The 15,447-nt window shown below is 35.7% G+C and overlaps 1 protein-coding gene across 11 annotated transcripts in view; it reads right to left on the reverse strand.

Annotated features, from left to right (window-relative positions):
• Window positions 1-432: 432 nt before the first annotated feature.
• The window catches only part of SLC35F5 (solute carrier family 35 member F5), a 116,770-nt gene continuing 101,755 nt past the window's right edge, over window positions 433-15,447 (reverse strand). For all 11 annotated transcript variants that reach the window (XM_063595102.1, XM_063595098.1, XM_063595099.1 and 8 more), the window contains 3 exons: window positions 12,495-12,649; window positions 11,224-11,321; window positions 433-8,673 (listed from right to left, as the gene is read on the reverse strand). In XM_063595102.1, the coding sequence (XP_063451172.1) occupies window positions 11,246-11,321; window positions 12,495-12,649 (231 nt within the window). In that variant the 3' untranslated portion in view covers window positions 433-8,673; window positions 11,224-11,245. The remainder of the gene's footprint in view (window positions 8,674-11,223; window positions 11,322-12,494; window positions 12,650-15,447) is intronic.

A 15,447-nucleotide genomic window follows, 5' to 3' on the forward strand; every position in this document is an offset into this window, starting at 1 on the left:
CTCTGCTGCGGGGGTTGTGCTTCCTCTGGGTGACCCTGGCCTTGAGCTTTATGACGGCTTCCTCCCTCCACCCCACCATCCTAGGGATAGCATTGGCTTTCTGCTGTTGCTAATTTCTATTCCAATTTTGGAGGAAAAGTTCAATGGAAGGGACTTATCATGAGACGGAATGTAGATCTCTTATTCAGGACCCTCCCAAGGGCAATTTGATTATTCAAAAATTTCACCTTTTGGCTTTAGACCTTAACATGCATAAGATGCAACTCAGTGTGTTTAATGTTTGGTCTCCAAAGCTGAGTGATGTGCTCCACAAGAAGACCTACTTTATCAAATACCCGAGACACATCTTAGAGACTAAGGTGTGAAAGAATGAATGAGTGAAAATGTTTTAATAAAAGGAAACTAGAAATCAAACATTTGTATAAGGACAGATTTGAGGTTTTTCTGTACTTTTAATGAGCTAGAAAATGCATACTATAAATAGAATATACAAATGATTTTACACAAATGAAGCATTAAAAATCACAAATCTTATATTTGGTTATCCACAGTCTATAAAATAATGTTCCCAAATTATATAGTTTAAAATACACAATGTTTCAAGTTGCAGACAAAACCAGGGTAGTTTTGGCCCTAAATCATAGCTAACATAAGTAGGAATTATAATTAATTTTATAATTGTGTTTAAATTTTAAATACTCTAGAATCTGAAAATATTAAATATTAAATAGATGGAGGGATCAAATTATCAAGTTTTTTAACAAAATTGAGGTAAAAATCTGCATTAAATTACACCAAGGAAAACATTTCTAAAACATTGTTTCCATAACTCATTATAAATATTTCATCTTCCGAAAGTACTCTTTGATTACCTCTGGACTTCTGGGTCTGGTAATTAAGTTGACTTAATATTTGCACATAGCTACTGATTACTCAATACAGGCCTATCAGATAAAACTAAAATGCTGCAACTTAATCAGAATGATGCAATCTTGTCTTATATAAATATACAAATCACAGTATGCTGACACTAGATAACTTCAGCTTTATTTGCCAAAGGGGATTTAGAATATACTACAAAATTGTATATAAAATAACCCTTTACAAGGATTTACTAGGATGACTGCAAAGAAAGGCAAATTAAATATACCTGGTCCGATACAAGAACTGTTGCCTAACCTCATATACTAATTTGAATATGAAGACTCACTTTTTATTTCTTATTTTTTTGAAACAGGGTCTCGCTCTGTCACCCAGGCTGGAGTGCAGTGGTGTGATCTCAGCTCACTGCAACCTCTGCCTCTTGGGTTCAAGCGATTCTCCTACCTCAGCCTCACAAGTAGCTGGGACTACAGGCGTGCACCACCATGCCTGGCTAATTTTTTGTATTTTTAGTAGAGAAGGGGTTTGTCCATGTTGGTCACACTGGTTTTGAACTCCTAATCTCAGGTGATCCACCCGCCTCGGACTCCCAAAGTGCTGGGATTACAGGTGTGAGCCACCGCACCTGGCCTGAATATAAAGACTCATTTTAAATTATACTAGTTGAACCTTTATACTACAATGTATCCTGGCACTTATTTTTTTTAAACCATTATCAGATATTTCATGTTCTACTAGTAAAGGGAATTCGCATTTTCAATGTCCTGTCTGCATTCCTCCTAGCCTCTCTCTGCTCGGGTTTTGGAAAATAGATCTTTCAAATGCAATTGCAGTATCCAAGGAAATTCCTCCCACCCATGCCACCAGTGCTCATCCTGTGGGCACCCCACAGTCAGCAGTTTAAGACCATTCTGGATGAATGCAAATACTTGATTCAATTTTCCCAAATCCCAATCAACTAGCTACAGTTTTTATTGTATGCAATCTTCCCAACATTGCAGTAAAGCAGTCTAGATGGCTGGGGAAAGGTAAAAGAACCCTGGTTGTGATTATTTTTTTCTAACAAAATGGAATTAAAAGATGAGAAAACCTCGTAGTATTTTAGTCTGGTACTTTTAGCATCCCCAACTTTTAAGATTATAAATTCACAATAGTGAACACCCTAGTGACAACTTTTAAATAAAATACTGGATAGCTGGGCGCAGTGGCTCACACCCGTAATCCCAGCACTTTGGGAGGCCGAGGCATGTAGATCACTTGAGGTCAAGAGTTCAAGACCAACCTGGCCAACACGGTAAAACCTCGTCTCTACTATAAATACAAAAAATTAGCTGGGCGTGGTGGTGCATGTCTGTAATTCCAGCTATTCGGGAGGCTGAGGCAGGAGAATCACTTGAACCCAGGAGGCAGAGGTTAGAGTGAGCCGAGATCGTGCCACTGCACTTCAGCCTGGGCAATGGAGCGAGACTCTGTCTCAAAAAAAATAAAAAATAAAAAATAAAATACTGCATAATTACATGCTATAGTAAATTAATCATACGCTCACAATTTTAGCTTGGATTTGTTTTGCAACTGATTTGATGCTGTCTGAAAATCAAGATCAAGCAGGTGATGAAAACTATACCTTTTGAACATGCATTAGGTAACCAGGGGGCAACATAGTAGGGACTAATAAGGCCAGCAACTCAGGGAAATTAGCCTATTCATCTGATATATTCGGCCTCCATAAAACTGCCATGGATTCCAACTGTACTCAAATATAATACAACTTCTTCAATGCTGCTTTATAAATCTGACTGAAAACTTTTAAGGAGTCAAGATGCTGAACACCCTAACAAAAGCAAAAACAAAATTACGGCCTATGTGGTGTCACTGTTATCACCACTCTTTACAAAGCACTAAGTACACACAGGTGTTTGGCATTGTCTCTGGAACTACAAAATTAAACTTTTAGAATCACAGCATTTTACACCTGAGAGGAATCTTAAAAGATACTGAATTTCCCTCCTCACTTTATAGCTGAGAAGAGTGAGGGAAGGACGGACCATGGGAGTCAGCATTTTTCAAGCATCCAGGCACGCTGGGCCTGGTATTTCAATTAGAGTTTCTCATTCTCACAGTCTCAGGCAGATTGCATTAACCTCCACTTCACAGCTAAGTAAATGCGGATCTACCAGATTGAATAATCTCCCCCAAATAAATTCACTAATGAGGAACAGAAGGAATCCAACGTCAGAGTTAGTGCTCTTCTCAGAGTAATAATCTGCAAAGTGTGGTCCTGGGACCAGCAGCTGGGGCATTACCTGGACGCTTGTTAGAAAGGCAAATTACCAGGCCCACCATCCCCACCGCCAGACCTACTGAATCAGAAACTCTAGGGTGGCACCCAGCAATCAAGTTTTTGGTTTTGTTTTTTTAATAGACAGGGTCTCACTTTGCTGCCCAGGCTGGACTGCAGTGGCCCAATAATAACTCACTGCAGCCTCGAACTCCTGGGTTCAAGTGATCCTCCTGCCTCAGACTCCCAAGCAGCTCAGACTACAGGTATGCACTACCATGCCTGTTTGTTTTTTGTTTTTGTTTTTGTAGAGACAGGGGTCTTGCTGTATTGCCCAGCCTGATCTTGAACTCCTGGGCTCACGTGATCCTCCTGCCTCAGTCTCCCGAAGCACTGGAATTACAGGCATGAGCCTGTGTTCTCCCCTCTCTTCCAATAATGTGTATTCAACAAGGCCTTCAGGTGATGCTGATGCTGTCTGAAAGCCACTGCTCTCCAGCATGTGGTCTCTGAAACTTTACTTAGGAGTATGCATATTAAAAAATATATATAACTTAACACTATGCTACTACAAAGGGCAAAATAATTCACTTTATTGTACTTTATTTTAGAATAATTAAGACAAGGATAGGCTTCAATTAAATTTTGCTTTGATGTTACATGGTCTGACTGACACTGGATTTCTTCATAAGAAAAATAAATGTGAAAGCTATTCCAAGTAAGCAAATGGTGGCAAAAACAATCTAAAGAATTGGTTTTTGCCAGGCATGGTGGCTCATGCCTGTAATCCCAGCACTTTGGGAGGCCAGGGCGGGCAGATTACTTGAGCTCAGGAGTTCAAGAGCAGCCTGGCCAACATGGTGAAACCCCATCTCTACTAAAAACACAAAAATTAGGCAATATAGCAAGACCCCATCTCTACCAAAAATACAAAAAAAACTAATCAGGAATGGGGGCACATGCCAGTAGTCCCAGCTACTCAGGAGACTGAGGTGGGAGGATGGCTTGAGCTTGGGAGGTTGCAGTGAGCCAAGATCCTGCCACTGCACTCCAGCCTGGGTGACAGAGTGAGACCCCCATCTCAAAAAAAAAAAAAGAATTTCATCTCATGTCAAAAATAAGACTCTTGGACAGAAATCTTCTGCCTGCCTTCCAAGGACCCACTGAAATTAATGGATACTCTCACATGACTGACTTTATTATTAAATACTTGCTGTAATCACAACTAGGCATAGGAAAATCAAGTAGAGAAATACTGAATGCCTAGCATACAACGATCTAAGTGAAAGTTAATAAAAGTAGCTCTTCAGAAAGACATCTCATGTAAAATTAAATTTAAAACTAAAAATTTCATGAAGTGACCTGTTAAGAGTTTCAATTTAGAAGCTTTACTTTTCTAATTTTAAAATATCATGAATGAAATGGTGTCTTCATCTAGGTGCTTCTCCATCAAAATCCCTAGCTCAAAAATAAAAATCATGTTTGAGTCACCCCAGATTCAAAATGCTGTTATTGGAAATGTTACCATTTCACATGAACATTCCAGCAAATATGCATATAGAGGGTACTCATTACTTTTGGTTGGTAATTTTTCCTTAAATATATTTCAATGATTTCATTGTTTGACATTTTCATAGTTAACGTATACTGAATACAGAAAATTTTGTAGGAAAACACTATTTTTTAAATGTAGTAACATTAAAATATTAAAATATCCCGTTTATTAAAGGCTCTTAAGATTTAAAGAAAAATTTCCTGTGCACATACAATGTACCTATGAAATACTGTATTATTAGTTATTGTACAGGCAAATGAGGCTGTTACTATAAAAAAAATGTGGTGTCTAAAAATTGCAAGTCTATGTGAAAAATGAACCTCAATTTATCTAAAAGGGATTTGGGGGACACGGCAGACTATTAAAATAGAACTCAAACTTCAAATTCTGTAAACTGAACATCTCATTAATGCCACTTCACCATTTAAAAAAGTCAGCACACAATGTTAGCTATGTAAGTTTATCTGCAGATGTTACAGGTAATTATTTCTGTTAACTCCTCCTAAAATATTATTTAGTAATAAAGAATATTTCAAAAGGAGAGTAGGTAGAAATGAAGCAAGATCATAACTATAATTACTTAATATGAAAATGACATTTCATTTATTTGCTAATATGTGGAAAAAAACATTTTCTAATTAATTCCTCCTTTATCCTTCTTTAAAAACATTTTATTTCTTCAACCAGCACACTGAGGATTAGTGCTATGGGTATTACCACAGTGCCCTATGAAAAAACTTGGCTTCCAGAGGAGTCATATCTTGCATACCTTGGAGTCATACCCCAAATTGGCTCTGCATGATTGATTTTACAGTGGGCATTAAAATTCTTCTGAAACAAGGCTGTGTACCTTTGAGAACATTCACATTTAACCTTGTGAGCTCACTTCTACAAGAACAATGAACTTATTTGTCAGCTGCCAGGGGGAAAATCAGCTTAATGTAAAGAATTAATTAAATCAGGTTGACAGAAGCCAATATCTCAATGTTTTTAAATTAAAATTTATTTAAAGGAATAAGTATGGGTGCATTACATAAACCTAATGGTTCTTCTAAGCTTCAAAAAGCATTCATTTCAAAAGTATTCACTTTTTCTTTTCTTGAGACGGAGTCTCGCTGTCGCCCAGGCTGGAGTGCAGTGGCCTGATCTCGGCTCACTGCAGGTTCCGCCTCCCGGGTTCACGCCATTCTCTCGCCTCAGCCTCCCGAGCAGCTGGGACTACAGGCGCCGGCCACATCGCCCAGCTAATTCTTTGTATTTTTAGTAGAGACGGGGTTTCACTGTGTTAACCAGGATGGTCTCGATCTCCTGACCTCGTGATCCGCCCGCCTCGGCCTCCCAAAGTGCTGGGACTACAGGCGTGAGCCACCGCGCCCGGCCCAAAAGCATTTACTGTTAAGGCTGCCTCATTTTTCAGCTTTGTTGTAGTTGAGATTCTGATGTTCACCTAACAAAGTCCCTGACAAAACAGACTTCCTTCAATCCAGGTCATAATTTGAAACGTTATACAATAATGAGATTTAAGTGATGAATGGAAAGAAAAGTAGGAGACTGAAAAGATATCAGAAATTTCTATTTGTTTTTAGATTCAGAAAAATATAATTACAGGCCAACATGGGTCTGACAGAGAGGAAGGACGTCAGCAGTTACTTGAATGTAACCCCTTCCCAGCATTTCCAAAGACCTGCAATGTGCTCATTGTGATCCAAGGGCCTTGTTACCTAGTTTCTAGGTGATCTACAGAATTGAAACAACCCAGCACAACTTTATTTCTTGAGAAGATGAACCCTTAACTATGAAGGTGCAGAAAGGAAGTCTTCAACTGCTCACTCACCATGGCTACAGTATTCAAATGCAACAATCATTCAGATAAATAAAACCTGTGAGAAAAAGCCAACAGGTGGGCAAGCAAAGCGGCAGTGATTCATACTTTCAGTTAACCAATTGAACAGTGGTGCTTCCTTCTAAAGAAGTTGTTCATTGATTTTTCTTTTTTAAGAAACAGAAAAGCAGCAGTATAATGAAAGAGGATTGGCTGAAGGTCTATCCAGCCTGTTAACTACGGCTTAGTACTTCCAGAATCCTGAGTAACAACACATGACCTGTGTGATGATAAGAGCACAGAACACATGAACAACCAAAAGATTCTAAGCTCAGCCTCTTTCCCTATAGTATTTACAGAATAATTTTAAATTTCAGTTTCACCTCCACTACTTCAACGATTTTACCCTGTAAATTGCTGAAGGTCTTTGTGAACTGTCGAACAGCAAAAACAAAAAGTAGAGGTATCTAGATTATAAACTTCAACCAAAAGTAGTCCTTGAGTAATTAAAATGTTACTTCATTATGTTCTTTTTAAAAGAAAATTCCTCAGAAGTCCACATTCTTTACATGCCTTCACCCTGTTGAGCTAAACAGGTCAAAAGTATAATAAACTCAACATTATTTTTAACTTGCGTTATTGGTGGTGCCAAATGAGAAAAGAGCTGTTTTTGCCACTTTGGGCTGGATGATTAAAAAAAAAAAAAAGAGAGAGAGCTGTTTGTATTTTAAATTTAATATCATAAACAATTTTTAAAGGTAATATAATATAGAAGTTCTCAGAATGAAACAAAAGGAAGGCTAAACTTCATTTTAGACTCATGGTAACACCAAAGCAATTTTAAGAATGTGAATAGGAAGCTAAACACTGCAAAGAGAATTCTTAAAAATCAGATTAGTTAAGAAATTTTGAAGAGAACTAAACTCTTCACAGAAAACTTGAAAAGAATATTGATTAATCAAAAGCCTGTGAATCCTGGGACATACGTTTACTGATATCTATGGTGAATAGAGTCCGGGAGCAGTTGCATAATAAGTACATGTAAGGCCTAAGTTTAAGAATTGCAATTAGGAGTATTTTACATTTAATTTATAATCTTAGTAGAGGAAAAGTTCTGATGTGATTTTAAAAACAGAATCCCTTCTCGCCTTACTTACTTGGTACTTTAACCATTACAAATTTGTTCAGGAAAACTAAAATTATTTAAAGAAGAGACATCTAGTTCTAGAGTAATCTGGCACATTCATATGTGAAAAAAATTAGAAATCACTTGATACATCTACAATACACAAATACACGTATAAACATTGTATTTTAATAATACTCTTTGTCACTTCAATTTAAATCATTCCATTATGAAAATTTCTTAATTGAAGGGAGACTATTTCTTCAAAACTCTAAATTAAACAGAGCTTTATCAATTAAGTTTACAGCAATATAGCATTTAGAAATACATATTTCTTCATTTTATAATAATACTTCCCCTTTAAAAATTTGCCATGGCTTGTCACAGATTTAAAATACAAGGCACCTAATGCTATAAAAGAATAATACAGTAAATGTAGTGTAAGTGAACCAGATATTTTCTCAAATACTTATTCTTTTTAAAGTCCCATGAAATTTGCACAAACATGCTTGTTGCATAAATTAAACATTTTTTGTGTGGTTAATTTGCAATATTCTACAAAACCCAAAAATATAATCCACACTTATTACAGGTAGCTTATTTTAGCATTTTACCTGTCAGAAATACTGGTCTATGAACACTTAAGTGATTTCTTGAAAACATTTTCATAATATATTCCAGCATTTGACATGTGAAAATAAAGTCCCAGAACATTAGGATTTATTCCTTGATTAGTTCAAATGATTTCAACAGCTGAATTCCTTGAGATGTGTAAGGCAGGTTGGTCCTTTGGATGGACTGTAGACTGAAACTTCCTATAACTGTAGTGATATGTACACAGCTACATAGCAAAGTGCTTCATTATGAAAATGAAGAAAATAGGTATGAGAAAAATATATTTTAGAGTTTCAAAGAACTGAAACTGTTATTTTTCAGACTAGGCACTGAAACATTTTTTCTACAAAAACTTGCCAGAGATTGTCTCTTCGCTGTATAGTTCCATTATCAAGCTAAAAACAGAAACCACAGAAATGTGATTAGATTATAATTTCACAGTTTTAGTTTTCTATAGTTTACATTTTAAAAAGCAAATTATCTTAAACTTGAAATACCTATTTTCGCTGTATACATACTTAATAACTGGATACTCAAATTTGGAGTACTAAGAACTTATGAATGTGACTTCTATAGCAATGTCAAAAGCTGACATCAACACTAAAGACTGTGTATTAGCAGTTAGTTGTACTCCTGGTATATTCCACCATTACTCCTGCAAAGACAAAGACACCTACCCAGTCTATTCTACTCTATTGCAATCCATCCTCTCTAGTCTTCACTCTCTTCTTTACACAGCTCTCACTTCTAAAAATACTGAAACCTTGCTGGATATGGGTAGGTTTAAGTGTGAGTATGAGAACAATGCACAGCATACCCAAGAAAAATAATGCATAAATTACAGCATTAAAAAGCTTTCAAGAATACAAAGTCCTCACTTAATGTCATAGGTTCTAGGAAACTGACTTTAGGTCCCCGAATAACATTTTTTCGTTCAGTGTTGTTGTTATAATGTTGATGCAAAAAAAAAGTTTTGCTGTAATTTTGCTTAAAGTCATAGTTTATAAGAACCTACTGATGATGTTAAGTGAGGACTTACTGTAATTGTGTTTACGTTTTTTTAAATTTAAAGATGGCACATAAACATATATTTAGTTCCACTTGTTCTCCAAAACCTCACTAAAAAGGAAACAAAGGGTTAAAAATTATATTTTTTAACAGAAATAAGGTCTCACTGTGTTGCCCAGGCTAGTCTCAAACTCCTGAGCTCAAGTGATCCTCCCTCCTTGGCCTCCCAAAATGCTAGGATTACAGGCATGAGTCACTATGCCCAGCCTGGAATTTTTTTCTTAAAAGGAATAAACCACATGGACAAAAAGAAAAGTAGAGAGATGAGAAAATAACAGCCAACTCTTGGTTAGCAATGGAAAAACAGGACCAGATATCTCTGTAAGGAGGGGTGAAGAAACAACTAAAAACAAGAAGACTGGTATAATGTCTATAGAAAAAGCAGACAGACACTCAGATGCCCTCTCTTACTTTTCACAGTTGGCCAAGTGCCTTTTCTCTATCCCAGGAGAAGACTTTAAGGTTTACTCTCCAAAAAGGGTAGTAACAGAGAATCTCTGGATAAGGGAAATACCAGGACGAATTCTACATAGCTCAGTTATAAGTAACAATTTTTTAGTGACAACAATATAAACACTGACTACAGATCTATCCAAAATTATGCAATAACTATACAGGGATGATGAGGAGGCAGAACTGATATGGAGACAGGAGGCATATGAGGTGGGAGCAGAGGAGGAGTAAACCTGAAAATAATCTGTCCTCATTGATCTTAATGGGAAAGTCAGCTGAAGATGCCTAAAACCGAGAACTCATGAAACACAAGTCGTAAGCGTGATACTTAGGGAGACGAAGGAAAATACCAAAAGAATCAGCTAAGAGTTTAATTTCCTCAGAGTGGGAAGAAAATGAAAGCAGGATGAGCAGGGCAGGGAAGGGCAGGGGTAACTGCCTTGTACAAAAAGTCTTGGAGAACTAGAGCTCAAACCATGTGCAGGTATAAACTAGATTTAAAAACAGCACACTAAAGAAAAACAGAAAACCAGGACCATTAGCTGTAGGTTAGAAGCAAGTTTACCATGAGGATAACGAAACTTAATCTTCAAGCCTAATATAAGTGTTAACAACTGACAGGAGTTGTACAATGTTCTAGATAGGGAGGGAAAACTCAGTAGCAATCAAGAAACATTTCAATATAAATTGCCTAAAGATGTCTTAGAAAAACTAGAAAAATTCTAGTAGTTTATTGTGATCTTTCATTCTAAATAATCACTTTTGTACCTGCAAAATCTGTATGTTACATTTAATTCAAGCTTTCATTCAGCAAAGTATTAAATGTCATGTACTCTATCATCGAAGACATATAAAAGACACTATTTCTTAAAATGTAAAAAATGGAAAAATATTCCAGAAGCATTGTTAAATGACAAAGCAATGTCAGAGAATGAGGATAAACACTGTGCCAGTTATGTAAAACACACACATAAAGACTAGTATTTTCCAACCAGTATATTGTACACCAGAATATTACATTTTTCTTTTATCATCAGAGAAAAAATATTTTTCTAAAGCATATTATTAAATAAAATGACCCTTAGCATGAATAAAAATGAGTTAAAACTTTCTGATCATTTGAGTCAGGCACTATTATACATACTTTATATTTACCAAGTATTTACTATTTTAACACCCTCATAAGGGAGGTTCTACTGTAATCCCATTTCACAAATAAGAAAGCCGGAGCATCAAGAGATTAAGAACCTTGCATAGGGCCACACAGCTAGTATGTGGAGAAGATGGAACTGGAGTCCAGGCTTTAGCCCCTTTAGCCTCTAAGGCTGTATTGCCTCTCAAACAACTAATTATAGAAAATCAACCCTTTGAATATCACACAGATAAGAACCTTATTCAATACTAAACCCAGCTCACATACAAACCTGGGCTACAGACAACAAACAGCTAACTAGCTCCATCCTCCTGAGAAACACTGTGCATAGAGATGAGACTCTCACACTGTTCGCTGTCTTCTGGAACTCTTAAGAAAAAAAAAAAAGCAATAATTAAGGAAAGCTTTAGAGCTGAAAAGGAACCTCAAACCTTATTTATTCCATTGGCTGAAGCTATGTGGACAGGATGCAAGTCAGTGGCAGAACCAACACTAGGATAAAATTTCCCAAGAACTTGTCCCAAGTTAGCGTTTTTTGTTTTTGTTTTTTAAATAAGAGACAGGGTCTCACTTTGTCACCCAGGCTAAAGTGTAGTGGTGCTATTATAGTTCACTGCAGCCTTGAATTCCTGGGCTCAAGTGATCCTCCTACCTCAGCCTCCCAAGTAGCTTGGGACTACAGGTATATGCCATCGTGTCTGGGTAATTTTTTTTTAAATTTTCTTAGAGACAGGGTCTTGATATGTTGCCCAGGCTGGTCTTGAGCTCCTAGCCTCAAGCAATTCTCCCACCTCAGCCTCCAGAGTCACTGGAACCAAGTTCTTTTTATAGCAAAATGTAAAAAGCTTTCATTCTTAAAAAGAAAGAAATTGGAAAGAAAAACTGAGGCAATACTATTCTATCATGAATTATGTTCAAACCAATAAAAGTTTTCTATATTTAAGTTTGTTATGGCAAAACAGTAAACCTTTTGGTATTACCTGTGAATCATATTTTTTTTTTTTTAAATGTAGTTACTAGGCAGGCAAATCACTTGTGGTCGGGAATTCAAGGCCAGCCTGGCCAACACGGTGAAACCTGCCTCTACTAAAAATACAAAAATTAGCTGGGCGTGGTGGTGCATGCCTGTAATCCCAGCTACTCAGGAGGCTGAGGCAGGAGAATCACTTGAACCCAGGAGGCAGAGGTTGCAGTGAGCTGAGATCGTGCCATTGCACTCCAGGCTGGGCTACAGAGCAAGACTCTGTCAAGAAAGAGAAAAAAAGAAGAAAGAGAAGAAAGAGAAGAAAGAAAGAGGGAAAGAAAAGGAAAGAAAAAGAGAGAGAAAGAAAAAGAAAGAAAGAAAGAAAGAAGAAAGAAAGAGAAAGAACCTTATTACCCAAAAGATCTAAACAAATTATTTTATTTTCATCTGCCGTAACATATAAGTTATCATCTTTCAATACTTCCTCACAAAATCTCTAAAAGCTAGGCCAGCATGATGCAATTCTCAGTTATCTAGCAAACACTATTTTTAAAAATGTGTATTGGGACTAAACGTACCTCTGAATTCGATGTTTTCTGCATATAAAAGCAAATATTCTTCTGATTCCCACCATCACAGGATCCCAATTATTATAATGGCATAGGAGAGTTACAATAAAAAATGAAAAAAATACAGGGATAGCTCCTGCAAAAAATAACCAAGAAAACTGCACCTAAAAATAAAAGATAGAGGAAAAAACACACCCACAATTATCATTAAGGCAATTTTCCCCTTCAGTGTAAGTTTTCTATTTGTGAAAACTAGCAGGAATAAGAACAATGGGAAGACAAAATTAAACACTGACAATGTATTAAGTGTATTATTATTAAATAAGAATTCAAGACTTCAACTTACTATTCCATGTACCTAAATTACCAACAACAATAGTTCTTGCTTGGAAAATAGGCTAAAGGAAAGCCAAGAAAGCATACTTTCCATTTATAGGCATTGTACACTTAGAGTAGAGATATACAGTATGAAACTTTGCTCCTGCACACCATGTTGCTCATTTCTTCTTCACTGTTTGCTGCCTAGTCTCAAGTGGGTCTCTCTCCCTCAGTTTCTGAAGTCATCTTCAAAAAATGTATATTTTCGTAAAAAGTTACAGTTGTAGTATGCTGTGTATGCTACAGTCCTTATGACAGTACCAGAAACAAATTAAGTGCAAATTTGACACTCAAAACTCGCTTATCTAGTAATAAATGAAAAAAGCTCAAAATGAAATAATGGCCAAATAAAATAAAGAAAAAAATATAGAAATATTTTTACTAAGGAATGTTAGCCAGAGAAGACAAGCAACAAGACAAGCCTCATCAGTGATGTCAACAAGTCTGATCCTCCAATCCATCATTTATCAGGGTTGTCAAGAAAATAAAAAATATCTGTAAGTAGGGTGGAGGTATTAAAATCAAAAAGAAAAAAAAAATAAGAAAAACAAATATATAAATAAAAAGAAAATAAAAAATAATGAGATGCCATCCAAAACAAAACTCATTCTTCCCTTTCACTAGTTCACTTTTACCATCTAGACTCGGCTAAAGATCAGAAACGATTGTCAAAGAAGCCTACACTGATCAACCACTGAGACTTAAGTGTAACACACAGGAGGTTTGCTTTAAAAATAATGATGAAAATAGTAACTTCTATCTATAAAATAGGGAAGGAAAACTGTGTTTGCCCTCTTTGAGAATTAAAAAAAAAAAAAAAAAAAGGGCATGGAATCATAGGTAAGACTCCCTCTGGTGGAAAACATATACTATTCCATTTCATAGCACCATTAGTCAGAGTAAACGAGTTTTGTGAGCATAATGTCTTTTATGAGGGAACTCACAATGCATAACACAAGAATAATAACTGACAATTTTTAACATGCATGCCCTATTTCTATGGTATTCATATACAATGACTGAGTCAGCCTAAGAACACCCCAGAAAGAATAGTCATTAAACTGAAAAGCCTTCATTTAGTTATGAAATTACCAATATATTTTAACATATTCCTGGAATATTTGCCAGAATGACTAATAATCAGAAAAAACCATGCTGCATTTAAATTATCCAAGATCAGAAAAGGTATTAAGAAGTTATAAATCATGCGATTAAAAATGTAGATCTAGTTGATAGAATTATTTCATGAATATTCAACTAAAAACCTTATTTCATAACTGAATCAAAGCAAACATTAATAAAGATAGATAAAGCCCTAGAAGACTTTAGAAGGCAAGTTCACTTTCCACAATGTAGCTGTTTATATGTTGTCTCATAATAAAAAACTTCTAATTTGATTTCCAACAAGCTAAGACAAAAGAAATGAAGCCATTTATTACAACAAAGAAAATTACCTATGTAAACAAAAATTTTTTTTCTAATTCCTAAATATATCTGAATATCAAATAGAATATGATCAAGGATGCTCTCTATTATATAAAATGATTATAAATAGATTTAAATAACCAATTTGTTTCAAGCACAATGTTAATAAATGCTAACATTTCAGAAGCTATATATAAATACAGTTAGCTAATTAAACCTAAAAACCCTATAAAAGTAGATTTCTCTTATCATGTTTGTGTTACAGTTCTGGACACACACTGCTGCTTTTTCCAGATGGAATCTCCCTAACCTCAATCCTGACACCAACACACAGCCTGCTCCTTTAACTGACTGCCCAGTTCTAGATATGAAGACAATCAAGAACACCAAATCTTTTCTTGATTGTCTTCATATCCAGAACTGGGCAATCAGTTAAAGTTTGGTTATGTTTTTATAATTAATTGCATGTGCATACATTTCCCCATTTTGTCTTTACCCTAAAATACTTTATTAAACAAATTATAACCATTATTGTTTGTAATGATAATTATGAAATGACTAATCATTTAATACAATGAGGTCCCCTGTGACTATTTTCTTAAAAATTCCTGAACATTAAGCTGCAATTTTTTTCAATCTACGAAAGCTTTTGTTTTTAAAATATCAGTATAATAAAGATGATTTACACAGTAGTCTACCAAAATCCTCTAACAAGTAGCACCTTCCCAGTTTCACAATCAGTTTGGTTCATATTCAGGATTATGACCTGAAGATGAAGAAGGGCCTAGATATTACTTAAATCTATAAAAGAATGATGTGTAATAATGTGCAATGTTAGTGTTATATAGAATATCCACATTCTTTGAAAATGCAAGTTATGTAAGATAATTAATTCTCAATTAAGGAAAGAATCTCAGTTCTTTAACCATGACAAATAAGAATTTACTGACCATAAAACAAAGTTAAATATCAGTAAAGAATTATTTTATAAATAAAGAGGACATACAGCACTAAGCATATTTTGCTTTTATCTTTTTTTTTTTTTTTGAGATGGAGTCTTGTTCTGTTGCCCAGGCTGGAGCGCAGTGGCATGATCTTGGCTCACTGCAACCTCCGCCTCCCGGGTTCAAGGGATTCTCCTGCCTCAGCCTCCCAAGTA

This window comes from Pan paniscus, chromosome 13, assembly GCF_029289425.2.
Source record: "Pan paniscus chromosome 13, NHGRI_mPanPan1-v2.0_pri, whole genome shotgun sequence".
NCBI classification, from domain to species: Eukaryota; Metazoa; Chordata; class Mammalia; order Primates; family Hominidae; genus Pan; species Pan paniscus.